The sequence below is a fragment of the Silurus aristotelis genome (genome assembly GCF_946808225.1).
Source record: "Silurus aristotelis genome assembly, chromosome: 8".
NCBI classification, from domain to species: Eukaryota; Metazoa; Chordata; class Actinopteri; order Siluriformes; family Siluridae; genus Silurus; species Silurus aristotelis.
In genome coordinates this window covers 28,622,141-28,650,140 of record NC_139581.1, presented here as the reverse complement: position 1 = coordinate 28,650,140, position 28,000 = coordinate 28,622,141, and the positions used below count along the sequence as shown (strand labels likewise).

Below are 28,000 nucleotides of genomic sequence, written 5' to 3'. Positions count from 1 at the left end.
AATGCCTTCATCCACCTGGAATTAGTGAAAGCTGGTTTCAGTACAGCCTTAATCCATGGATTTACGGTATCTAACTTGTTAAATTCAGACAGGTGCCACCAGCGTTAGTAGAAATGCCCCCATTTTTAGTGGAGAAATGGCAGCTCATTGGTTAGAACTGCTGGGCCCTTCAGCAAGGCTCTTAAACCTCAACTGCTCAGTTGTGTAAGTTAGATAAATCACTTTGTATAAGGGCATCTGTGAAGTGCAATAAATGTATACCCCTTTACATCTCTTTCTTTCTCTCTTCCCCTCCCTCTCTTCATTTCTTTCTCTCTCTCACACACACACACATTCAAACACACAAACAGTGTGCACTAGAGCTCTCAGCTTGCCCAAGTTTCAGCCCAAGTTTCATTTTGTTTACTCGGTTCAGTCAGTAAACTGCTAAACCAAACCTTGTGCCCTTCATCTTTCTTTCTAGTTTGGGTAAGAGTTCATTAAAGAACGTCTCTCTCCAGTCCAATGGAAATGCGACATGCTTATTGGTAAGTACAAACTTTACACATATTTTTACAATAACGCTCGCACACACACACAACAATTTGCCTGAACCGCATAGAAATGTGTTAATTTTTTTTCACTTGTTTACATTCTCTGAATTATAAAGCGCAGTACAAATTCCGGTGCTGTTACATGCAGTACTGTGAGTCAGGTTAACTAGCTTTGGTTGTGTGCAACAGATCCATTTTGTCACTTGTGAAAATCACTTGTGAGAACCAAATACAAAATTCTGCATCCAGATCCAATAAAAGATTTCGGTAAATGCTACAGTAGTTTTCGACTAATTTTAGATTTGGATGAACGCAATCAGACATAAATGACGCTTAGGGACACCTGGTTTATACAGTATTTAGTATAAATATATATTACATTCAATAGTAACTGTAACAAAATACCAGAGGTGGAAAAAGTAAAATTGTATTTAAGTAAAAGTACTTCAAAAAGTTACTTCAATGAAATTTGACTTAAAGTAAAGATACTTAAGTAAAGATAAAGATCTAAAAATCTACACAAATAAAAGTAACTCAATCTAAAATGTACTCCTTTTTTTTTACTGTTAGCTTTATTTTTTTTAACCATAGGGGGTGGGGATTCTAGTATAGTTCTTAAAGGACAAAGGGATAGAAATCTCAAACTAGTTGTTTTTAATAAATAAAAAAACCTTAACATATTAAAATGCAATAACAAAAAGAATTATAAAAAAAAACACTACAGTCCATGACGAGAAAAATGTGAGTTATGCACAAAATAAAATCTGCATCACTGGCGTCTGTCTTGTCCGTCTCTATTTTTCTTAGTTTAGCACGTTTTTCTTCGCCCATCAATCAGTGGTGTCGTTTTCCGGAGCGCAATTTTTTGCATTATTATTTTTCATTATTATTCCTTTTTTTACTCGGTAATGGATATGATTTAAAATGTACTTAAGTTTAATACTTCAAACAAAACATACTTAAGTAAATGTTAAATTACAGATTTTAAAAACCACTTTAGAAAGTAGAATTACACAAAGAAATGTTACTTTCCACCTCTGCAAATGACAAAGCCAGCTGGATGCAAATGCAGGTTAAAAAATATGCAGCAAAACAGAAACAGAATCGGAATCTGAAACAGGTCAATATCAAAAAGCATTCAGAACAAACAAGGCTGGGAAATGTCAATGGTCCAAGAACAGGGTTGGAAAAACACCTGGTCTTTAATGGCTTTTGAGAAACAAATGCATGTTCCTTATTATTCCTTCCTTATAATTAAACAGCATGAGGTTTTCCTTTAACTAAAAAAAAAATATATATGTAGATATGTGCAGCTTTATTTTTATTAAAGAAATCTTCCCTTAGCATGAATAACAGCTTTACACACTCTCCACATCGGGAACATCTTTTGAAACAAAAAAAAAAAAATCCACATTTGGACTCCAGAGAACTCTTTTTCATTCCAATGAAATTTCATTGTCCTTGTACATTTTGATTTTTGACCATTGATTTAGTTGCATAGGAAAACAAAAAGAACACACATCTGCGTCTCAAGAAGACTTTCCAAGTTTTGGACGGTCTACTTGAGCAGAGTCTCTTTATTTAAAGTGTGTGAATAATTGAACACACACACACACACATGCTCAATCAGAATGTGGAAAATGTGGTCCTCGGGGTCCACGTTCGATGGGAAATGGAGTTGCTGTGACCTGACAGTAATGTTCATTTGTTCTGTTCGTTTTCCAGGTTCCTGTTTATCATCACCTCAACACTGCAGTTAGTGGGCACTGGTAAACACACACACACACACACACACACACACACACACACACACACACACACACACACACACACACACACACACACACACACACACACATTTCATCTTGCCATTCTTAATATTTCATGTAAAATCTGAGTGTTTTGTGTGTGTGTGTGTGTGTGTGTGTGTGTGTGTGTGTGTGTGTGTCTGTGTGTCTGTGTGTCTGTGTGTCTGATGATGACAATCCTATAGTGCTCAATGTGCAGGGGATTGTGGGAGGAAGTGTACAAATGCACTGTGTGACGGATCAACCACACAGTGTCTCCCAGTTCTACTTACAGAAGAAAGCGAGTGATGGAAAAACGATTTTCAACGGGTTTTACTCAAAACCACTCGGCGTGTAGTTTTTGAGTACAAAAATCGCACAATCATCAACCAAACAAAATTTAGCGTAGAGCTGCTCGATCTTTCTCCTGCTGATGAGGGAGAGTACACCTGTATCCCCTTTATCAACCGTGTACCTTCAGAAAAAAACAAGTTTTATCTTACAGTTACAGGTATACACACACACACACACACACACACACACACACACACACACACACACACACACACACACACACACACACACACACACACATTTGTGTAAAGGTCAAAAATGTGCAATCTGAAATTGTTTATGCCACAACAACGATATACAGGACAAAAGACCAGACAAAAAAAAGTGTTATTGAAAGACAAAAACTAGAAAAGACATGACGTTATAACCGAGTAAAAATGCAGAACATACCTCTAACGACTGCAGTCTTCGTGCTTGCTAGACACAGTATCTTGTCAAATGGTCTCACGGATTATATCAAAAAGTTGAGACACGGTGTAAAATGTCCAATAAAAAAAGAATGCAATGATTTGCAAATCGCATAAATCTATATTTGATTCATAATAGAACATAGAAAACATATCAGCTGTTTCAGCTAACTATTTTAAGAAAAAAATAAGGAAAAGTAAGAAAGTAAGTTCAATACAAGGAAGAACATTTTTGCAGCTGATGAGGTCAGGTTCCTCAGAAGTTGTTGAACGATTTTAGAATATTCCTCAATGTAAAATTGAAAAGGCTTCTATAGAAGATATGTATCCCTATTTACACTACATCATTTTGTTAAAAGATTAAGAGAATTAAGAGAAGAGCATTCCTGCTCTTATTCTGGGATGGAAATCCCTGCATGGGCTCAGGAATACTCCCAAAAATCACTGTCTGTAAACACAGTTCACTGTGCCAATTAAAAAAATGCAAGTAAAAACTGTCATGCAAAGAATAAGCCATATGTGAACATGATCCAGAACCCCCACGTTAAAAACTCCACCACTGTACTAGGTAATATCAAAGAGTTTTTGAGACTAGCTCTGTTTACAAGAAAGTACTTGATTTATCTTTGTTTACACACCACCTTCAATATAGTCCCTTTGCACAGCAATACAGCGCCCCCCAGTGTTCCTGCTAATTCTAGAATATGTCCTAGAAGTATTCGTTTCGAAGCATGTCTTCTGCGAATCCCACCTTGCTCTCCGCAATGATGTCAAAACCACAAACTTAGAGCCGATCTTCATCTTCGGGAAGAAGGCGAAGTCCGCAGAAGCCAAATCTGGCGAGTGGAGTGCGTGCAGAAGTGTGATCGTGTTGTTTCTGTCGAGACACTCACGTGAAAGGAGTCAGGGTGGACACATCAGAATGGCAGACGTTGTAACATACCAGTCGCACAGCTCCCAATGTACACATGATGATGTCTGGTGCTCCCTGTGACTACGCGTGCAGCCTTGTGCTGCCATCTGCTGGCATGTTATGAAACTAGTTTTAAAGCTTTTTTATACCACCTCATTTGTATGCTATCAAATTTTTTTCAATGTCTTCTCCAGCATTCTATCTCTATGAATTCATGCTAGTGATACTAATGTGATTACTAGCTTTCTGCCATTTTAACCCTCCACCGTATTATGTTTTTATTGTAGCTAATTACAGCACTCCGATCATAACGACCCAGGGTTGCGACCCCCAAACTGCCTATAACTGTGTGATCGAATGCTCATCGTCAGGAGGATTCCCGCTCAGCACAGTAACCTGGCACATAGTTGGAAATGACATGAGCAGCCTGCTGAGGAAAGAAATGGACCCGGTGTTTACGCAGGACGTACACTCGCTTTGGGACGTGTCCCACAATTTTACTCTTACTTGCACCCGGCCGCTTGACATCATCTGCTCTGTTGGGGGAGTCGTGTCACGTAAAGTCAGTGTGTGTATTTCTGCAGATTTTTGTATCTCCCCATAACCTGGTCAATATGTTCATGACCACTGCTGGACCCTTGAGCTTTGCCCTTAACCCATCATTGTACCTCACTATGGATCATGTTCTTTCTTTCTTTCTTTCTTTCTTTCTTTCTTTCTTTCTTTCTTTCTTCTATCTAATCTATCTATCTAGTCTATATTTCTGCTCTCAGTCTCCTTACTGGATTGTGATAGCTTCATTACTGCCCTCTGGAGGATAATTATGGTATTATTATAATTTTTTTTATAGCTCTTACAAAGTTTGTCATCAACTGCTGTATCTTATCATGACCAACCTGATGAGTGTCTAGTTGTTAGTACACCAGTGGTTTAACTCCTTTTCAGGACATTCCTGATTGTTGTTGTGGCTATGCTCGTATATCCAATGCTCATTTAATTGCTCTGATTGATTTTGATAACTTTATAAACAATTTTAAAATGCTTGTGTTTGTCCATAGACAACTTTCTGTGTTGGTTTCTCCTTTAATACAACTAATTCAGTCTACATAGGTGAAACCTAGGGTTTAAACTTAATCTCATGGGACGACAAGATATACTTGTCCATCGCATGTTCCGGTATTTTTGATCGGACATATAAGTGCGTTCAAAAATAGATGAAAATTCCAGGAAATAGCTAATTCTCTTTACCTCAAAGAGGATTATAACACATTGCTGGATACATTGAGTTGGGACGAGTACTAGGGTTTGGGTGGTCAATGGGGCATCAGAATCATTCTTTATGGGTTTCCAATGAGGTTTTACCTAGTTTCTATTATTTCTTTGTCTTTGGTGTGGGAAAAAATACCATCAAATAGAGGAGCCACTGGCGTTCATCCCTAAGGTGCTAATGCCACTACTGATCAAATACAACCAAAGCTTTTCTTCAAAATCAATAAGATTGCTATATTTTCGGGAGAAGTTGTAATCTTTTGTCACTAAAAATATTAGTAAACTCGTCTGCACTTTCATGATGACCACGCTAAAAAAAGAGGAAATGGAAACTTGCATACATTTTGTTCAGTGGGAGGACTTGCTTGACTATTCCTTGACAAGAACGTATTTCAGAAATGACTGGAAAAAGTGTTATCACTGTACAAACCATGTACTTAAAGTAAACTCTATAAAATATGACTCAGGTAAAAGTGTCCCTTTAAACTTTCACTTGAGTAAAAGTACAAGCGTATTTTGCATTCGAATGTACTTAAGTATCCAAAGCACTATGACTTATTTTGGCTATATTGTTACTATTATCATTTTTGGCACAAAACTCTTAATCAACTTATGTGGAAAGACACGTATCAGATCAAAATAAATTTTATTTGTCACCTACACATTCATACAGAGTACAACATGCAGTGAAATGCTTTTGAAAACTGTCCAACATGTAACAGAAAAAAATAAGTATAAAAGTATAATAAAAGGCAGGAAGGGATGGGTATCTAAGCACACCAATCTATTCATAGAATGATATTAATGGGTCGAACACTGATATCTATTCAAATGATCATGAACCCAAAACCTTCTAAACTTCAAATATATTCGTGTGAACGAGGCCACGGATGTTGTGGTGACTCCAAGTCTGGAGTTTCTGATGCAAAATACCAGCAAGCGTCAATCAAAACAAGTTTAAAACGGAGCACTCGATTGGTGGATGGAATAGTAGTCCACGAATAAATAAAAAGGGTCGACAGATTATGCAAAATGTAGTCGAGTAAAATGACTTTGAAATGTAGTGAAGTTAAAATCTCCTCAAAAAGAAACACTTCGGTGAAGTACAGATACGTGAAAACGATACTCAGTACAGTACATTAACGAATGACATTTTCTTGACTAATGAAAGTTTGTTAAATACTTCTAGATTGGCGTGTTTGTGCAAGAAGTTAAAACACAAATGGTTAAAAAAGATTTATTGCACAATTTTCACCTGTATCATGAATACAGTCCAAATTTACAGCACAAGAGGCTTACAAAGGACTTGGCATGAATGTGCACAACAGGTTCGCATTCATGAAATGTACTGGTTTATTAAAGTAAATGGATGATAGGAAGCACAAGTCCATGTAGTATGAAATAAAAATAAATATGCCTGAGAACTTTTCACATCATTACTCATCACTAGAAATAGCTTGTACAAAAATGCTAGCATAAGCTTACAGGGTGAAAGCAGAAAAGATTAGCATTTTAGAACGCTTGTTTATTTTAGCAGTTTAGAACACTACTGTACTTAGGTTCAACGTTCTAGAATGCTAAGCTAAGATAGGGTTCTAAAACAGTGAAACCGACACTCTGTTTTTTTAAGTTCTGGTAGAAAAACTAGCATTTGGCATTTAACCTTTAAGAATGCTCCATGAGCTTCGTTTTTTTGGTTTGCTTTAGTGCTGGGAATCAATTCCATAAAGTGTCCAAGTATCTGATTCCAAGTACCCTGGAATTCATAAGTGATTCCAAATCATCAGACTTGAGCTACAAACCTTGTAACAGCTGTCCTAAAACTGTTGAGCCTGCCCCAGCCCTGGCTAGCCTGTTCCAGTTTTGTCCCCTGTCCCCGGCTAGCTGTTCCCAGCCCTGTCCCCGACTAGCCTATCCCAACCCTGTCCCCGACTAGCCTATCCCAGTCCTGTCCCCGACTAGCCTATCCCAGTCCTGTCCCTGACTAGCCTATTTCAGCCCTGTTACCTAATTCTGGCTAGTCTATCCCAGTCTTGTCCCCTGTCCTTGCCATCTTATTCCCGCTCTGTCCTCGGTGAGCCTGTCTCAACCCTGCCACAAGACTACAGAGATGCTTTCACTGATTTCCTGTCTGCCCACCAAAGAAAACCACTGATCCATTTCTCAGCTTTGCAGGAAGAAGCCAAAAATGTACCTGTTCGACATGGGATTTGTGTCTGGCCTAGAGTGGTGGGACTGCCTCAGGGGTGTGTTGTAGGTCCTGGAGGTTGTCATATTTTGTTTACTTCTGTTTCCTTGTCGGAATACTCTGATCGTAAGCCTGGTTACGATCTCGAACACGGAATCAGGTTTTGGATTCGTCTCCCTGTCTCTAACAAATTCACCTCTGACTGCGATTGCCTCCGTTTATGCCCTCTTCGTACATGACACTAATATAAACGAATTCGTGAGCTGGAACTGTTCTAATGCGAGTTTGATGCTGTTGCACTTCGTGAATTTCCAGATCCCGAAGTAAAATTCTTGTGAGGATTCACAGAATCTATTCTCTCCATCGATTCCCAATTCACGATTTGGAATCGGAGCCCGCTCTGGAATCGAACAGCTGTGTTTTTGCTCCGGCATTCCACACTTTCCTCTTAGAGGTATTCTATGGTCATACTGAGCGTTCCAGTGTCAACACACTACGCTAGCATACACACTAATGTACATGATTCCAACAAACACAGCTTTATAGGCCTATTGTTTTTAAAGTAATGGCAGCCATGTTCTTTCCTAAAAAAAAGGTCAGACTAGCATGATAAAAGCCATCCCAGAAACGTGTAGGAGTGTCACACGGCGTTTCAGTAGTAGATAGGGAAGCGTGCATACATGTAGGAAGGTAGACCTGCGAAGAATGCCAGACGAATGCCACGCGGAATAAGTGTTATGCTAATCTATACAAATTTTAAATTAATGACGGGATTAAGTATCTTGAAACTCAGCTGTACAGATATCATACTCAATATGAAAAATAACATTTCATCAAAAGAAATCTGAAAAAGGCGTTTCCCACTGAGAAAAAAACAAAAACGTAAAACGAATTATAAAGAAATTTTTTTTTCTCCCCCAAAACATTATGCTAGCATGTGTGGCGCTCGTCCCTTCCGGCAGATCGCACACTCGATAGCTGCAACTTGACTCCGAACTGCACTTGTCCATGAGCGGGCGAGTGTGTGTAAACTCTCAGACAGTCCATCTGCTCCATTATCTGTCCATCACACACACAAACACACACACACACACACACACACACACACACACACACACACACACACACACACACACACGGATCTTCAGTTTCAGAAAGCGTGCGTTTCCACGTGATCATCCAGCTTGGCGTAAGCTAATTGAAGGGGGAAAAAAACGAAACACACACACACACAGCCACAAAACTCTGTTCAGCATTTGGTTTTCCATGCGATCGCAGCACAGTGTGTGTGTGTGTGTGTGTGTGTGTGTGTGTGTGTGTGTGTGTGTGCTTGTGTGTGTCTGTGTGTGTGTGCAAGGAACACAAACTCACTTCAAACTCACAAGCTCGGCGTCTGTTGTGTGATCGCCTGTGTGAGAGAAACAGACTTATGAATGTCAAGAATCGAACTGAATTAAAACAAAAAGCTAATTATAAAATGTCGCTCCTTACGTAACGAGTCTTCCGGCTGCTTAAAGTCACAAAATATAGATATTTTTTAACAGAAAAATTAAAAGTAATAATTATTGAGTAACAACTTTTTTTTTCTTAAAGATAAAAAAAAAATTATTGCATAGCTCCAAACAAACAAAGTCATTTTTTAAAAAGTGGTTTGGTATGTCCCTGTGTGTGTGTGTGTGTGTGTGTGTGTGTGTGTGTGTGTGTGTGTGTGTGTGTGTGCTTTTACCTGGGAGTTGTGTTCTTCTGCATTTCATGACTGCAAACACAATGATGACAATAGAAACCAGCAACAGCACCGCACAAGCAATTAAAATCCGAATATCTAGGGTATCAGAGGATGGACCTGCAGACACACACACACACACATTTTATATATATATAGACACACACACAATATTGCCTTATTATTTTGTATTCAAACTCTTCTTGGACTTCTTGTGTTTGTATTTGTGTGTGTGTGTGTGTGTATGTTTGAAGTACTCACACACACTCACTGCATATGACACAACCTCCCCAACAGAGCAGGAGATGTTAATCGGCTGGCTGCAGTTCAGCGTTATAACTTGGGACACGTTCCACAGCTGCGAGTGTGTGTCCCTCACATACACAGTATCCTCTTCGTCCTTCAGTAGGATTCTCAGGTTGCCTCCAATCACGCTCCAGGTTATGTTGCTGTGAGGGAATCCTCCTGCCGACGAGCATTCGATCACGCAGTTGTGGGCGGCTGCACCGCTGCCACATCCCTGGACGGTAATGGTGGGGGCGCTGTAATTGGCTGTGAGATGAAATGGAGGGAAAAACGTAAGAAATGGCAACTTTTTTACAATAAAAGCACGCTTAAACAATGCGCCGTCGCTTAGATCCCAGATGAGGTTTGAGGAAGAAAACCTGAGAGAACTTTCTGGATGCTAGCTGTTTTCACGAGAGGATCCGAACGATAGTGAACTAAGCGTTTCTTTGGTTTAACTCTACAGATTCAACGTGAAACGGTTCACTGAAGATAAAACAAAAACAAAACAACTGTTTCTGGGAAGTACTCATTTTTACGCTGTCCACAAGAGGGATCATCCCCAGCAGCAGAAGCTGAGTCACACATGTAAAAAGCACCAAGCAGAAGGTGGTGTCTCATCAGGCAGAAATGCGTCATCAGCCTGCAAACATATGTGAGGACCTTTCTCAAAATAGGAAGCCTGGCCATGAAACATTTCATTCAATTGATTGTTCCCATTGGAATGGGTCTCATTTGTTGATGTTGGTGGATGGTTGGGCAAATTCTTCTTAAGGCTACGCTTGCGAGACCAGAATTTTGAGGACGTTGCTCTCTTTTTACTCTTCAACCACAATTTCTGTTTTTTGCCTGGCAAGAGTGAACCCTCATATGTCTTTCCACTGATGTAGCCAATCTGAGATGCTTTTCTGCTCAACGCGGTTGTACAGAGTGTTTCTCCGAGTTCCTACAGCCTTCCTGGCAGCTTGTACTAGTTGCCCTTGTTTTCCACCTGCAGTAATTGACTGACGCTTGACGGACGTTTTCTGCATTGCAGGCAAACGAACGTTTGAAAATGCATAAAAAAATCCTTCAGAAATACACAAAGCGTACAGTCATAAGATATAAGATATGGTGAGATAGTAATAAAAGATTACGAGATATGGTGAGATAGTGATAAACGATTATGAGATATTATGAGATAGTGATAATCAGTATAAGATATGTCGAGATAGTGATAACCAGTCTGAGATATGGTGAGATAGTGATAACCAATTATGAAATAGTGATGACCGATTATGAGATCGTGTTAATTAGTATGAGATATGGTGAGATATTGATAACCAATTATGAGATATCGATAACCAGTATGAGATACAGTGAGATAGTGATAACCAGTATGAAAATAACCAATAACCAATATCTGATATATGATAATTGTGTGTGTGTGTGTGTGTGTGTGTGTGTGTGTGTATTTGTGTGTATGCATACCTGTTACTTTGAGGTCAAAATTGGTTTTTTGAGATGGGACACTGTTGATAAATGGGATACAGGTGTACTCTCCTTCGTCCGCAGGAGAAAGGTTGAGCAGCTCCATGCTGAGTTCAGCTCGATTGACGATGGTACGGTTTTGGTACTTGGGTTCCACATCGAGTCTTTTTGAGTAAAACCCGTTGATAAAATTCACTTTTCCAAAACTATCTTTCTTTTGGAAGTAAAGCTGGTTAACGTTTTTTGGTTGTTCCAGCTTACAGCTCATTTTTACACTTCCTCCAACAAACCCGTGCAAATTGATCTCTACAGTATTTTCATCTTCAGACACACAAACACAAAGAATTTACATACAAGTCATATATAGCCTTTTTATCTGCTATTAATATCAATATTTTGTATTATATGTGTGTGTCCTTTACCTGTGCTTCCCAGCTGCAGCGCCAAAATGGCAACCACTAGGAACCTGAAATATTAAACAAACATCAGAAAATTAGCAACTCGACCAATAAACACGACCTACTAACCCATAAGTAGCATGACGCCACCATGACACGTGCTAACAACGAGCTAGATTTCAGCATAAGGCTATTTCCGCTATAGTGTTCAAGCTAACAACGAATCAGCATTGCGTCCAACTGCCAGAAAGAGAGCCTAGCCTGATCGTGAGCCGCTAACTAGCATTGTGAACCTAGCACGGGTCTAAACAGGTTAACAGAGAAGAGTAAATGTGTTACTCCCAACACATCAGTCAGAGGTAGCTAGTTTAAAATGCTAGCTGCTAGTATAGAAAAACTCCGTATGGACCAATGTTTTGGACACCAAACCGTGCGATAAATATCTTTTTTTTGAACATCAGGTTCAATATTTAGTCCCCATTCTGGAACATCTTCCCAGTAGATGTTCCACTAGAACTCTTTTGTGGAGATTTATCCATCCACAAGGGTGTTAGTAAAGTCAGGTACTGATTTAGGTGAGGTGAGGAGGCCTGGGGTGATGCTCCAAGGAGATCTTCTACTCATGGAATGCATATCTTCATGCAGAAGGCTCTCCTAGTTCAAATGAAGGAAACATTTCATGCTACCACATTCAGAGATGTCCTATAAAGTTGGGTGGTATCAGGTGTCCCAATACTTATATAGATATAATAGCAAATCAGCCTTGCCGTTCCAACAGGAAATAAGTAATGGCACCCAATATACTATGATGCTTGTTATTTGAAGATGATGTAAACCCTGGGCTTTTTATGGTTTGGTGGCCACCAACCCGCTTGCGTCAAGAACAACTGTGGCGTCAGTCCGCGCACGTGAGTCTTCAGAAATTCAGCGAAACTTTTTTCTCGAGTTTTTCCTCGGCAGGGAAGTGGTGGCTCGGTGGTCAGGACTCTGCGATCAGGAGGTTGTCGGTTCGAATGCCAGCACTGCCGAGATAACAGCGGTGGGCTGCTGAGTGAAGGGTTTAACCCTGAACTGGTCAGATAGATCAATTAATACATTTTAATCTTTACCCCAAGTCGATCTAGATACGGGGAATTCTGACTAATAAAGTGAATAAACTTAGTAAATAAATTGTTACATGATGTCATATATCCCATCCTTTTAAACAAATCATGAACACACACACTGTCTGAGGTTGAGAAGTTCGATCAAGACTCAGTCAGGTTTTTTCATAAGCATTATTATTATTATTATTATTATTATTATTATTATTGTTATTGTTATTATTATAATTACCTAAATGTCCTTTACTTGATCATGTTGCAGAGATCAACTAAAGGTTTTGATTACAACATCACAGCATTATACAATATATTCATATTCATATGCATAAACACAAACACACACACACACACACACACACACACACACACACTTTGATGTATTTGTTTCCTTTAAAAGACCTGTACAGGCAAAGTTTTGGAACGCGTTTTTTTACACACACCAAACACACGCACACGCACACACGCAGACAGAGAATCAAATTAGGTTTTCTCTTCCTTGTTCCGATTTACGTTCCGAAACAAACAAACAAACAAACAAACAAACACACACACACACACACACACACACACACACACACACACACACACACACACACACACACACACACACACACAACATTCAAACTACTTTCTCTGACAACACAAACAAATAAATGTGTGTAAAAGTGTGTATAAAGTCGTTACTCACAGATAAACACGCCGCATTTCCACTGAACAGGCGAGAGACGGAGAGACGCGCGCATCCGCGTGAAACGAAATTAGGGAAGCACCGGTTTCGGCAAACAGTCACTGATGGAGAGAGGGAGGGATGAAGGGCGTGGCGATGACGTCATTGGGAAACCCCGAGGCGCGGCGGATTTTCGCTGCACGTCATGTCGATTGCCTTGGAGCCGCGATATGACTGACTATCACACACACACACACACACACACACACACACACACACACACACACACACACACACACACACACACTTGTTATAATTCATGAATTCAATCAAAAAACACATACGCCCTAATCTTTACACCCCAATTCTTCACCCTTAATTTCACATTCTTACACCCTAATACCTTATATTACCTCAACCCTTTACTCCCCTACTCCCTGACCCTTAATACCACATTATTCTTATACCCTAATCCCTAAATACTTATTCTTAGCCCTGATCCCAAACCACTTATCCTTTACTCCTTAATCCCGAACCACTTATCCTTTACCCCTTAATCCTTATCCCATTTATCCGTTACCCCTTAATCCTTATCCCATTTATTGTTCACCCCTTAAACCAAACCAGTTATCCTTTACCCCTTAATCCCTAACCATTTATCCTTTACCCCGTAATCCCTAACCAGTTATCCTTTACCCCTTAATCCCTAACCAGTTATCCTTTACCCCGTAATCCCTAACCATTTATCCTTTACCCCGTAATCCCTAACCAGTTATCCTTTACCCCTTAATCCCTAACCGCCTTTCATTCACCCCTTAATCCCTAACCATTTATCCTTTACCCCTTAATCCCTAACCATTTATCCTTTACCCCTTAATCCCTAACTATTTATCCATCACCCCTTAACCCCTATCGCATTTATCCTTTACCCCTTAATCCCGAACCACCTTTCCTTCACCCCTTAATCCCGAACCATTAGTCTTCACCTCTAATCCCTAACCTCTTATTCTTCACCCCTTAATCCCCAAACAATTTATTCTTAATCCCCAACCTCTTGTTTTTAGCCCCTTAATCCATAACCCCTCATTTTAAACCCTAATCCCAAACCCTTTAATCTTCACTCCTAATCCCAAACCCTTTAATCTTCACTCCTAATCCCAAACCCTTTAATCTTCACTCCTAATCCCAAACCCTTTAATCTTCCACCCTGACATTTAAAACCCTTTATTCTTCAGACATAATCTCTAAACAGATTTATTCTTCACCCCTTAATCCCTAACCCCTTATTTTTACAACTCTAATCTAATCGAAAGCGAGTAGTGTGTGTGTGTGTGTGTGTGTGTGTGTGTGTGTGTGTGTGTGTTTGAAAGAAATCTGTCCTACCTGTGAGCGTATGAAGTTTCCTCAATTGCTTGTCAGGGACGATCCGAGTAGTTCTGTTACGGAAAGTGTGTGATTGTGAGGGCATGCAGGGTTTGTGTCAGGGACGGAAGCATTGAGGGAGGGAAAGGGGGAGGAGAGGAGGAGAGGAGGAAGGGAGGAGCCACATGTTTACTGTAATTTTGTTTCAGTTCTGATGAAAAGTGGTTCCGCATGGACGTTTTCATGGGAACGCTCTGAGAGAGAGAGAGAGAGAGAGAGAGAGAGAGAGAGAGAAAGAGAGAGAGAGAGAGAGAATAAATCGTTCCCTTTTATAACGGTGTACAATGATTTGAAAAACAGTGTCCACTGATGGAGCAACAAATTCATATTAATTGCAGTCTGAAGCCGTTGTCATGGTTATTGCTCCCCCCCCCCCCTTTTTTTTCCAGAAGAAGCGAGAGGTTTTACGAAATGATGAGAACACCACCCTGAAGAAGGGCATCAGAATGGGACAGGCAGGGCTGGAGGGCAGAACAGGTCACTTATACTTGCATGTGTGTCTCAACAGAAATAGAAAGAAAGAAAGAAAGAGAGAGAGAGAGAGAGAGAGAGAGAGAGAGAGAGAGAGAGAGAGAGAGTGAGTCAAAAATGAAGTATGGTTATAACCATGTGTATCCATTGAAAGAGAGTTATCAGGAAGAAAAAAAAAGAAACATGAAAGGAGTGAAAGACAAAGAATAAAGGAGATATATGGAGGTGTATAAAGAGAAAGATGAGAGAGATATGAAATGAAAGAGAGGGAGAGAGAAAGAGAGAACATAAAAAAGTGACAAATGAAAGTGAGATAGAGAGAGATGTGAAAGGAGAGAGAGGGAGAGAGAAAGTAGATAGATAGATAGATAGATAGATAGATAGATAGATAGATAGATAGATAGATAGATAGATAGATAGATAGATAGATAGATAGATAGATAGATAGATAGATAGATAGATAGATAGAGAAAGGAAGAAAGAAAAAGAGGGGGGTGTAAGGAGTTGTACAGGGAAAGTAGACGAGAGAGAGAGAGAGAGAGAGAGAGAGAGAGAGAGAGAGAGAGAGAGAGAGAGAGAGAGAGATGTGAAATAATGAAATAAGGCAGACATAAATGGGGGTTGTGAAAGGGTTAAACAGGGAAAATAGACAAGTAAAAAAAAGAGAGAGAGAAGAGAGTGAGAGAGAAAGAAACCAGATGGAAAGGGCTAACATGCTAATCAGTCAGTCAGGGGTAAATTATCAGTAATTTCACTTCTAGCATTTAAGAAGTGCGCACACACACACACACACACACACACACACACACACACACACACACACACACACACACACAGAGATCACAAGCCTTTATTACACACGTGGGGGATCATCAGAAAGACAATCAGGTTACATATTTATTGCTTTGTTGTTTTTTTTAATATGTTTATTTATTTATGTATATGAAAAAAATCCTGGTTCTGGTTTGAGACCGTTAGAAATTCTGGTTGCTTCCAAGAACCGAATATGCAATGACATAATGAAAAGTCTGGAAATAAAACAGCGTTCTGAAGTATAACAGAAGCAGACGGATGAGGTCATCGGACACGAGGTGCAATAAACACGATGTGTATTTACAGTGTTGCGTCATCCAGGTTACTGTTTAGCTACTTGCATAGATGATGTAGTGTTTCCCAAAACCTGTGTGATTTATTAATACAAATGTGTCTACACAATGTTTTTGGGCCATGTTTTTTTATGCTGTAGTTTTTCTAAAAACATGGCCTGGGTAGAGTCTCACCCCGGAGAATGCGACAACGAGACGACATATGTTGGTGATAAGTTTAATTTAGACTGTGCTTCTTTGAAAAGGTCTCTGGAGAAACTGGGGCATAGTGCCTTTTCTTTAAAAATCCCTGTACACTCCATGATGAGATGACAAGTCTTAAAGTGGTGCAGGGTTTAAACAAAAAAAAAAAAGGAGTGTACACTTAAAAACCACTTATCCTTCCTCAAAATTAATTCCTTGAACTTTGTCTACGTTAAAATTTTAAAGGTCAGAGGCATGATGTATGTGTTTGTGAGTTTGTGTGTATGTGTGTGTGGGTGTATGAGTGGCTTGAAGCGAATGAGGGATTTTCTCTGAGGGAAACACACACACTCACACAATGCTTTGTTTTTTTGTTTTTTTTTTTTGTTTTTTGTTTTTTTTTTGTCCTCTGGCCTCCCGCACTCATTTCCCGTCAAGAGTCTACATGCGGTTGTACTACACTTCCCATGATGCACGCCTATGTAGAGCCGATCCCACCCTTCCGAGTGTGCATGAGGTTTCTTGGAAAAGAAACAGAGATCTGAGACACACCATCATAATGTCACACACACACACACACACACACACACACACACACACACACACACACACACAAACACACAGACAGACATACATACCATACCAAAGTCAGAAGGAAGTGAAAGGAATCTCAGGGCTTTTCCAATAAGACTCTCCTTCCCTTTAGAAGCTTTCCATGTTTCCATCTCCCTCCCTTTTTTTATCTCTCTCTCTTTCCGTTCTGTCATTTCTGCTTTTCCTTTACTGCAGATCGTGTTTCACTCTAGGGAAGTTCCCCCTCGTTTTCAGAGTCTGCACTCCTGCCATTGATCTTAGAAAAGAAGTCCTCATTAGACGCACATTGAAAAAAATATTTAGGAAAAATTCTACTTTCTGCTTTTCTTTTCCCAATCGGATGTCTGGAGTATACACTCCAAAGCAAAGGGTTCGAAGAAAAACAATTCTGACTATGTACAACTAGCGGTGTGCTCCTTGGCAACGAATAGAGAAATAGAATTTTCTAGATACACTGCAAAAGCCCCTTTGGCCCTTTCCACATTTTGCAATGGTACAACCCAAAAATTAAAAGGCAAAGGTCTGCTTAGACCACTCTGACAGTGGTAGCCACTACTGGGCCCTTGAGTGCCCTTGCTTAACCCTCAGTTTGTATTTAATTGTATAATATCTATATGATATTTGCATTATTTACACATTTAAGGGGTTATGGCCTTGCTCAAAGACCCCACAATGACCTAAACTGTTTTAGCAACCTTCCATTAAAAAGGTTTAACACATTTAATAAGTATGTAAACATAAACTCAGCAGAAAAACAGGTAAATAATTTAAATGCCCAAGAAAGGGGGGCACTTACTGGTGCCCCCCCCTGCTGGTTGTGGTTGTGTCTTAGGTAAAACTCCCCCAGTTTGCATACGCCTAGAAATTGTGCGGTTCTGAGCAGATCTGAGAGAATTGTAAATCATTCTGGATATGGGTGTCGATCAAATGTAAAGCATGGTGGTGGGAGCATTCTTGCAAAAGAAACCCCTTGGCAATTTGCTTTTCTGACTCATGGATTCCTTATCAGGCCACTTAATTTTGCTGTATGGCTTCCTGTTTTCAGAAAGTTTTACAGAGCATGTAATTATGCCATATTCTATTACACTCTTTCTGAAATGTGTCCTGGATTTGTTTCTTTGGTTTTAATGGTTTAGTTACATTATATGACCAAGGGTTTGTCGAGCAACCATCTGACCGTGAACACCTTTCCACGACATTCTGGAACTTCTCGGTCTTCATGTTGCTGTATGGTTTAATTACATTATATGACCAATGGTTTGTGGAGCTACCATCTGACTGAACACTTTTCCACAACATTCTGGAATGTACCTATGAGGAATTGTTTTCATTTAGCCACAAAGTTTGAAGTGTGGTTATGGTCAGGAGTCAGTTCTTCCCGATCAAACTTGTCTTCATGGAGCTCTCCATACTGGGATGTTTTTAATGGGGGAACAAGTTGGAAGGGAAATTGTAATTCTGCAGCAAACAAAGACATCCTACACAACTGTGAACTTCTAACTTTTTGGCTGTAGTTTGGGGAAGAACCGCATATGAGCGTGATTGTCAGGTGTCTGCAAAAACCATTGGCCAAATAATTAATGTTCTGGAACAAATTCTGCTTGATTACAGGTGTTTTTTTTTATTTTATTTTTTATCACATGACACAGTCATTGCATTTTGACAATACTTTTTAGTTAGTTTTTTTTTTCTCACTTTATTATATCTGGGTTATTCTGTGTAGATTTATGAGATGTATACCCCAAAACAAAGTACATTCCAGGTTATATAGCTATGAAAGTTAAGAGAAGGGTATTTACACATGGCAAAGTGTAGACTACACTCTAACCTGTTTACAGCAGCGATGCATTGTAGGATTGGTGGATGAACCACTGTAAACACGAAGAAGACGCACTGTGGGCGTGTTTCCGTTTATTCAGGTCTGTGCGGCAGTAATGGCGAGTCGAGGTGAGAGTAAAACGAGTTTCTTAAAGTGGAAATATGCTCATTATTTCACTTTAGTTGAGTATAAAGACAAAAACTTTTAAGTCAAATGTAAGCTGCGTCTTTCTGGTTCGAAGCTCGTATCTACTGCGATAAACAGCAACTCCAATCTGTCGAAGCTCCTCCAGAAACTCCATGCCTCGACAAAGCTAGAAGCTAGAAGCTAACCCGGTGTTCTGTTCTACATTGTTGATAGTTTTCATACTTAAGCTGTGAAAGGAACATTTTTAAGAGCTCAACACAACAGCTTTTATGATGCAGAAGCCACTTTAGTTGTTGATTGTAAATATATTATTCAGCTTGTTTTGTTATTTATTTCAGAAATCCTTGTGATATATTTAGTTTGTGCTGGTCTGACTTCAATAAAAGTGTTTAAACATTACTTTGTGTTTAATTCAGTTTTGTGTTTGTAGACCATAACACATAAAAGGGCATTAATGGGAACATTAAAGAACGTTCTTTAAAAAAGTAACCGAAAAAGTTACTTTTAACAGTAACGCATTACTTTTTGGTGTAAATAATCAACAAAGTAACTAAGTTACTTTTTGAATGAAGTAACGATTAACTGTAACTACTTACTATTTCTTAGTAACTAGCACAACACTGCTGTCCACAATGTAATATATCGGCTTAGTTAGCACTCGGATCGAATAAGGCTGAGCCCAAGTGGGTGAGTTAATCTAGAAGCGGAGTGTATTTTGAAACCAAAGTGTCCCAGGTAGCCATGACAAATCTCCTACGGTGTTATGGACATAATCTGTTAAAGGCTCAGGTTTCAATGAGGTCATTGTTCCTGCGGTGTGGTGAGGAATTTATCCTTTTTACTGTCAACTATGCTTCACTCAAAAACCACCTGCAAACGCTTCCACAAAAGCCACGCTGTGTCATCCTTCGAGTCAGATACAAATGGGCGAGAGGAACACCATTTGCTATTTCCGGATCAGCTTGTTAGCTGAATGCTTTTGAGAAGCTAAACGTACACAGCTACGTAGGTAGTCTGGTAGCAGCTAGCATGATTTGAATTAGTCTAAAAATTGACTTCTTTCACTTCACTCATAGGGGAGAAAGTGACTGAAATCCAGTAATACCAGATTTTTTTTCTATGTGTAGATTTAGTGCTAGTCAAACACAGAAAGAACTACTTCTTGTTAAAAATAAAAAAGAGGGTTTTCCCAACCTGTGCTCTGAAATATGAGGGAAAGTAACACAATAATGCACTCGAAGGGTACACAGTGACAAGCAAGATATTTATAAACCATTACATTTAGAATGGGAAAGTTTTTTGTTTCATTTGACACATCTTAGTTCACCATTTTTGTGAAGATTTATGAACACCCTAAAAAAACAAAGCCGATGTCTTGCTCGCTTATCCATTCTTTTCACTTAACTGTAATGTATTATAGGTCAATACAATGAGTAAAGTGTATTCCAAAAGCCAACTAAAGATGCCCTGAGGTCATATTATATCTTTGTTCCTAAAACAATACCAAACACTGTGTGTAAATTACACTGTCGTGATATCTACTGTAATTATATACGGCTTCTAAGGTGAATAAAAGACAAACAGCTTGTCGTTTTAACGTTACCACAGAAAATGTACCAACATAAACCTGAGATTTTTTTGTGCGCTAAACTACTGTATACGTCCTTATCCACAGTGACTTACAGTACAATTACCATCCACAGGAGCTGCTGATGCAGTGTTAATCAGCTACCCTAACCCTGCGCTCTCTCTCTCTCTCTCTCTCTCTCTCTCTCTCTCTCTCTCTCTCTCTAAATATATATATACAGTACAGACCAAAAGTTTGGACACACCTTCTCATTCAAAGAGTTTTCTTTATTTTCATGACTATGAAAATTGTAGATTCACACTGAAGGCATCAAAACTATGATTGAACACATGTGGAATTATATATGGAATTATATACATAACAAAAAAGTGTGAAACAACTGAAAAAAGTCATATTGTAGGTTCTTCAAAGTAGCCACCTTTTGCTTTGATTACTGCTTTGCACACTCTTGGCATTCTCTTGATGAGCTTCAAGAGGTAGTCACCTGAAATGGTCTTCCAACAGTCTTGAAGGAGTTCCCCAAAAGAGACTTGGCACTTGTTGGCCCTTTTGCCTTCACTCTGCGGTCCAGCTCACCCCTAAACCATCTCGATTGGGTTCAGGTCCGGTGACTGTGGAGGCCAGGTCATCTGGCGCAGCACCCCATCACTCTCCTTCTTGGTCAAATAGCTCTTGATGCCTTCAGTGTGACTCTACAATTTTCATAGTCATGAAAATAAAGAAAACTCTTTGAATGAGAGGGTGTGTCCAAACTTTTGGTCTGTACTATATAATATATATATATATATATATATATATATATATATATATATATATATATATATATATATATATATATAGAATCACATCTTCTACCCATATACATCTGTGATCTGAGGAGACCAGTTACTAATGTTTTGTGAGAGGAATGTTGTCCCATATGTGTCTAATACATGATTCTAGCTGTTCAACAGTTCTGGGTGTCCTTTGTTGTATATTTTGTTTCACGATGTGCCAAATGTTTTAAAATGGTGAAAGGTCTAGACTGCAGACAGACGCTTCTACTACGAAGTGATGCTATTGTAATAGATGCAGTTTGCAGTTAGTATCGTCTTGCTGAAATATGCAAGGCCTTCCCTGAAAAATATGTTTTCTGGATTGAAGTATTAGTTGCTCTAAAACCTGTATATAAAACATTGATTATATATACTGTATATTTTTTCATCCTGGCTGTTCCTTCTGTAAAAAATATTTTCTTTCATTTACCTTCAATGTATACACAAGCTTTTGTCTCTAGCTTGTGTGTGTGAGCAAATTTGGCAATAAAGCCCATTCTGATGATTTCATTAATCCAATTGATCATGAAGGGCCTCACTCAAGGGCCCAGCAGTAGCAGTTTGCCAGTCCTTGGGTGAGATTAGAATTTTTCATGACCACTGAGCTACAAGTTCCCAGGAATGTACTGAGATTTGAAAAAAGTTTAGCTAACCTACTCCAATGTAGCGCTAGACCTACATAATATCTGTTCTCTATTACCCACGTGACCTTTATGTGACATTTAGGGTTTCAAAACAAAGCTGTGATAATAGCCAAAAATTATTTTGTTGAAAAGAAAAATTATAGCTAAAATACTGTGAAAAATTATCCCATTAGGGTACTGGCAGCTTTGTGACGTATCTGAGCCAATCTATACGCTCCATATCTATCTATATATCTATATATGATACATTTATCACGTCAACTTTGATTGTAAATTATAACAGAGTTGCACTTGTTTTTAGGTCAAGTTTCAGGCCAAACTCATGGGAACCAGAACAGGTTTCATGTTTTGTTTAGTTTTTTCATAAAATATTACAGATTTTTCTAAACATTGAACTTTTAAACTACATTTAAACTACAGCTGGCTACAGTTGTGACTGAAACGGTGTGTTATGTGTCTGTGCTGTTTTTATTCTTACCCCCACCTCCTTTGTTTTGGTTTTGTCTTTGGCTCTATACTATATAAAGGTTGAGTCTCCTGTTAATTTTAGTGGAGGCCTGGGGGGAAAAAAAGGACCAATGAAGAGCAAGTACCTGACCAGAGGAGGCGGAGCCTACAGTCCACAGTTCAGTTTTTCCTGCGTTAGTCTTGTCTTCTTGACATCTTTGAACACCTTGAAATCAGCTTGTTACACCACTACACTTGATCGTTGAAGCAATAACTACTCTAACCTCTAGTCCTACTAGTTTTGTCCAAACAACCCACAACAACTAAATGGTTATTGTTCCTACACTCCCCTAAGCCTAATCACGGTGGGAATGTAACACAGTCAAACCAGAAAAAATATCTTGGCATTAATGATAGTGAAAAACAAAAAAATATACACTAAAGCAACCTTATTTAATGAGCCTGATGAGGATTAATTTAAATTGGATCTTTAAATTATAAAACTTTGTGCTCATTTCACCCAATCGTTCATGGTTTTTGAGGGACACATGCATGTTCCTTCAGTTTCTAGGCAACAAACTAGAGCAATATAACAGTATGAACATTTCCTTCGAAAACACAAATATAGTTTTACACACTGAGCATCCAGATTCGTTTCTCAAAACATTAAGCTGAAATACTTTCCTGTGAAATCCTTTCGTGTGATACAGTTCATCCCAGAGCAGTTCAGTAGGATTTGGGTGGGGTGACTGGGCAGGCCATTCCATGATACATATGACTCCACGTTGTTCTTTTGTTGTATGGTGAATTTGCTGCAATTAACCAAGTAATGATGAAGTATGGAATGGTTGCCATGTTGGTTTCTTTTCTACCAAAAATAAGTCTCCAAACGTCCCTGCTCCAAAGCAACCACAAACTATTAAGCTTCCACCTCCATATTTGACTGTGAGAGTCCTGTTCTCTGTCTTATAAAAGTTCTTCTGTTGGAGCCAAAACTCCAATTTAAACTCATCTGTCCACAGAAGGCGTTTGTGCCTTTTTTTTTTTTTTTTAGTTTGCTGCATAGAAACAAAGGAAATATGCCACTGTACTTCACTTTCACTACAGTTTGACTCATATTCCACTTTTTCTTTGAAAGTTCTCCACTGTCACATCTTTTCACCTGACCAGTCGACGAAGGCTGGTGACAAGCAATGACTTACCAGCTGCAGCCAATGCTTAACTAGTAGCCCGTGTTTGGTGTGTGCAAGACGGTTCTTTTTTCCTCTCTTCTGGATCCAAGTTTCTCACAGAGATGTTGCTTGCTTGCTTAACTTATACCATGCAACCCCATTGTGAGGTTCAAAAAGAGTAAAAAAAAAGTGGTCATAGAATGAGGTTAGGAATCATTGTGTCCCTAAAAAAAGTCCCTAACTTCTAAAGAACTGTTTTTTCCCCCCCTGCCATATTTTGTTCACTTGAAGATTTCCTTCTAACAAAATGGAAAATTAAAAGATTGACAATAAAATCCCAAATAAATAATTATTCATACCTTATCCAATGAAAACCAGTCATAAAAACCACCCATCATAATTTAGCTTTAAATCTCAGGGGACAGAACATACCCTCTCCTTAACATTAACATTATTACTTTGGAAAGTGAGTGGGGTGAAACATGTTGCTTGGTTAGTCAAGCATTTATCAGTGTTTGTGGGTATTCTTTTCATAGAATGCATTTACACTCTCTGAAAAACCTGAATTTATCATATTTGCTTCTTCCCCAAATTCCTACCACAAAGTTTTAGGCACACATTTGTATAGTTGGTATATGGTGTTCTTGGAACCTTAATTGTAACCCTTTTTTTTTAATTACATTTTATCTCACCAAAATGTATTGTTCCACTGACGTTCCAGCTGCTTTCAGATCGTCTTGCAACTTTTTTCCGAGTGACGGTTTCGATATTTTTTCCTTTAACTTGACACTTTTTCCATAGACATCAGGTTTGATTTGTATTGTATTTGCCTGCATCTCTGATGGTATACTCATGGGGTTGCATGAGTGTGTGTGCAGCTTACACATCTGGAAAGGCACCCTTAATGCTGAAAGGTATATCCAAGTTCTAGAACAACATATGCTCCCATCCAGACGTCGTCTCTTTCAGGGAAGACCTTGCATTTTCCAACATGACAATGCCAGACCACATAGTGCATCAAGTACAACATAATGGCTGTGTAGAAGAAGGATCTGGGTACTGAAATGGCCAGCCTGCAGTCCAGATCTTTCACCAAGAGAAAACATTTGGCGCCTCATAAAGAGGAAGATGTGACAAAGAAGACCTAAAACAGTTGAGCAACTAGAAGCCTGTATAAGACAAGATTGGAACAACATTCCCATTCCTAAACTTAAACAACTTGTCTCCTCAGTCCCCAGACTGTTATAAAAAGAAGACGGGATGCCACACAGTAGTAAACATGGCCTTGTCCCAACTTTTTCGAGATGTGTTAAAGCCATGAAATTTAAAATCAACGTATTTTTCCCTTAAAATGATACAATTTCTCAGTTTAAACATTTGATATGTCATTTATGTTGTATTCTGAATAAAATATTGAAATTTGAAACTTCCACATCATTGCATTCTGTTTTTATTCACAATTTGTTCAGTGTCCCAACTTTTTTGGAATCGGGTTTGTATGAAGACATTGTATTGTCGACAACTGATTATATACAGTATGGTAATCCAATTCATCCCAAAGGTGTTCTGTCATAACTCTATAGCAGGCTACTTAAGAACTTCCACTCCAATCTAATTAAACCATATTTTACATGAAGCCGGCTTTTGACATCCAAGGTACTAATGGAAAATTTGTGGTGGATTAAAATAACCAAAAAGCAGGAATTAGCATCATCAATGTATTCATCAGGACTGTTAACTCACAAACTGATTTCTCCACATTAGTTAGCCTTATTTAGCTTGCATTTGTGTTATTTAACAGTAATAACAAATGAGATTTGAGTCCAAAACAGAAATTATGTTCTTATATAGTGTTATATCTTTCATTTGTAAGTTGATACAAAAATTCCAGTCAACATGAATTACAAAAAAAAAAAAAGAAAAGAAACACTACACCACTACCATTAAAATGTATATATTATGGTTTATTTTCCCCTTACAGTCATTCGACTCCAGAATTACTCATATTTACACAAATATACGGTAAGTCTGTTCACTTTTCAGTCTGATTCCCTGAACTTACCATATTGTTTGTTTTAACAATACTTTTCATATACAGTATGTCATTTTTACATTTGTTAATATCACGTCGGGGACTTCCTATAAGAAATAATAATAATAAAAAAAAGGCACATCTGTTATATAGACTTTGAGGGGATTTTTTCCCCCAGTGCAGCTTTAATTAGAGACGGAAAAAAAAATAAAATAAAATATATACAGCATTCGTAATAATAATTAATAATGAATCATAAATAATAATAAGAGTAAAGCCAGTGGGACTTCCTTAAAAGGCTACTAAAACAAGCTCGGGTGTGTGTATATTTGTGTGTGAGAAAGTATGAAAGTAGATGTGGGAGGAATGACAGAGGGGTTTTCTCTGAGTTCAACACATACCTGTTTTGCTCTCTCTTTTTTTTTTTTTTGGCTCCACCTTTCCCTCCATTTACGAGCAGAGACATCTCTCGATATTTCCCATGGTGCATCACTCCAGAGAAACAATATCACATACAGTACTGAATTTAAATTCTGATTCTCTGGAACAGAAGCAGTGATTCAGTAAACACCTACCTCTCCACCCACACAAGCACACACACACACACACACACACACACACACACACACACACACACACACACACACACACACACACCCGCTCAAGTACGCACTGTACCTGTTTAAATGCCATGGTGTTTGCTGGGAAAAGTAGCATGAGTTAAGTTATGACCTGGCAAATACACTATATGAACAACAGTTTATAGACATCAGAGCATAAGAGTCATATTTTTGATGATTTCTGAGCATCCCATTTCACATTTAACCCCCATTTGCTGTTAAAAAATTCATTCCAAAGGTGTTTAATAGAGTTCAACAGCTGATCTTTCATATCAACCCATGGAAACCTGATCTTCATAGAGCTGGTACAGGGGCATTTTCATGCTTGAACAGGTTTGGGTCTTGTAGTTCAAAAGGAAAATGTCATTCTACCACATCAGGGAAAACGACGTCCTATACAATTGTGCCTCAAACTTTGTGGTAACAGTTTGAGGAAGAAGGACATACGGCTGGAAAAAAAAAATTGTGGGGGAAAAAAACTGAGAAGATTCTCTCGCCAATAGGTACTGTTTTCTTAGTGAAAGCTAGACCTATTCTCATTATAATGGATGTTTTATTTTCTTTATTCAACAAATAGATCTGAAGAAAGCATGAAATGCTATGATACACTTCTATGGCAGCCATTTTGACAGTACTTATACTGGGAATAAAACCAGAAAGGAATATATAATGTATTATTATATCTGTTCATTCTCATAGTTGCTTTTGGATTATTGGTAATTTAAGCAATGATCGATTCGTTTTTGGAATTCAATTTTTTTGTGCTTTGTGAAGGAAATTGTTTGTGTACTTAGTGTATACTTGTTTGTTGTCCTCCATGTTGCAGTTTCCTGATATGAACAAATCACCCAATCTCCCAAATGCTCGCCATATTTAAGATTTTCTACAAGTCTGTAATGTTGCATTTTCCTCACTTGACCACATTCAGTCACTAACTGCCCCCAAATGTTTGAGATTTTCTACAAGTCTTTCATGGTGCAGTTTCCTGGCTTTACCAAATCACCACATCTTCCACCTGCTACCCATACTTAAGATTTTCCTTGTCCTCCATGACCACATTTTTCACCGCCCAGCTCCCAAACCCACACCTTAAACTGCATCTGTCTGGTCCATGCTGCACTTTCGTGACTTGACCAAATCACCCCATCTCCAACCTGCATCTCAAGTTAAAAAATTTCTACAAGTCCAGTCCCACATGTTGTAATTTTCTGGCTTGACTAAATTCCATACCCCACCCACCTGCCCCCACACTTCAAACTTCAATCTAACTGGCCAGAAAAGTGCTTGACCGTACTCATGGCATTTCTGATACACTGGAATCACTCGGGTGTGATTAAAAAAAAAGCAGACAGCAGTTTTTGGTTTTACTTCCCATAATGCGACACACATACACACAAAATACTGCCGTCAGAAGAAGTAATGGAAAATCAGTGACGACAGCAATGAGCAGGACGATTTAATCCGAAAAAAGAGGACATCTGTTGTACATGCAACATGCTTATGAGGTTGAAGGTGGTGATAAATTGTAAATAATTGTAAATACACAACATCTAAGGTACTCACATTCAACTCAAGTGCTTATTGTTTAAGTGTCTCTTAAAATTGAACCAATTGATCCAATTGGGCAAAATTAATTTGATCAAACATGATTTGAAAAGGCACACGACTGTGTGTCTAAGGTTCCATCAATGGAAAGTCAAAGCTGGAAATAGTGTCATTTTTTACCTTGGTTATTCAAGCTAGGAAGTGTGTGTCTATGGGTGGTGGGGGAGGGGTATAAAGAAATGTTTTGCTTATTATTCTCTTCTGAACTGCAAACTATAATTATAGCTTTACCAAGAAA

At 38.7% G+C, this 28,000-nt stretch overlaps 2 protein-coding genes and 1 long non-coding RNA gene across 5 annotated transcripts; 2 read left to right on the top strand and 1 right to left on the bottom strand.

Annotated features, from left to right (window-relative positions):
- Window positions 1–323: 323 nt before the first annotated feature.
- On the top strand, window positions 324–2,644 carry LOC310729491. Its single transcript, XR_014534572.1, has 3 exons — window positions 324–527; window positions 2,259–2,302; window positions 2,527–2,644. It is a non-coding gene; the product is annotated as an uncharacterized lncRNA (long non-coding RNA).
- A 36-nt stretch (window positions 2,645–2,680) lies between these two features.
- Window positions 2,681–4,715, top strand: LOC310730026 (T-lymphocyte activation antigen CD80-like; the record flags this gene model as incomplete). Its single annotated transcript, XM_083548768.1, has 2 exons — window positions 2,681–2,831; window positions 4,282–4,715. Coding segments are annotated over 2 exons (468 nt in total), but the record flags the coding sequence as incomplete, so codon positions are not given.
- A 1,771-nt stretch (window positions 4,716–6,486) lies between these two features.
- On the bottom strand, window positions 6,487–22,443 carry LOC310730192 (ICOS ligand). Of its 3 annotated transcripts, XM_083549052.1 has the most exons (9): window positions 22,365–22,443; window positions 14,481–14,533; window positions 13,119–13,335; window positions 11,352–11,395; window positions 10,930–11,250; window positions 9,436–9,726; window positions 9,178–9,294; window positions 8,823–8,859; window positions 6,487–8,645 (listed from the first exon to the last, which is right to left on the bottom strand). In XM_083549052.1, the coding sequence occupies exons 3-9, from the start codon at window positions 13,133–13,135 to the stop codon at window positions 8,627–8,629; spliced, it is 846 nt and encodes a 281-aa protein (XP_083405178.1). In that variant the 5' UTR covers window positions 13,136–13,335; window positions 14,481–14,533; window positions 22,365–22,443; the 3' UTR covers window positions 6,487–8,626. The 3 variants fall into 3 exon arrangements, with proteins under 3 accessions (XP_083405178.1, XP_083405177.1, XP_083405179.1); XM_083549051.1 differs by lacking the exon at window positions 22,365–22,443 and having other exon boundaries at window positions 14,481–14,574; XM_083549053.1 differs by lacking the exon at window positions 22,365–22,443 and having other exon boundaries at window positions 6,487–8,510; window positions 14,481–14,574.
- Between the last annotated feature and the right edge of the window lie 5,557 nt (window positions 22,444–28,000).

Bases quoted from the DNA above. Each gene is read 5' to 3' on its own strand.
- LOC310730192 (XM_083549052.1), bottom strand. The intron at 11,251-11,351 runs GTAAAGGACACA...GTGTGTCTGAAG, and splicing joins GCTGCAGCTGGGAAGCACAG to ATGAAAATACTGTAGAGATC. The intron at 8,860-9,177 runs GTAAAAGCACAC...TCTCTCACACAG, and splicing joins CAGAAGAACACAACTCCCAG to GCGATCACACAACAGACGCC.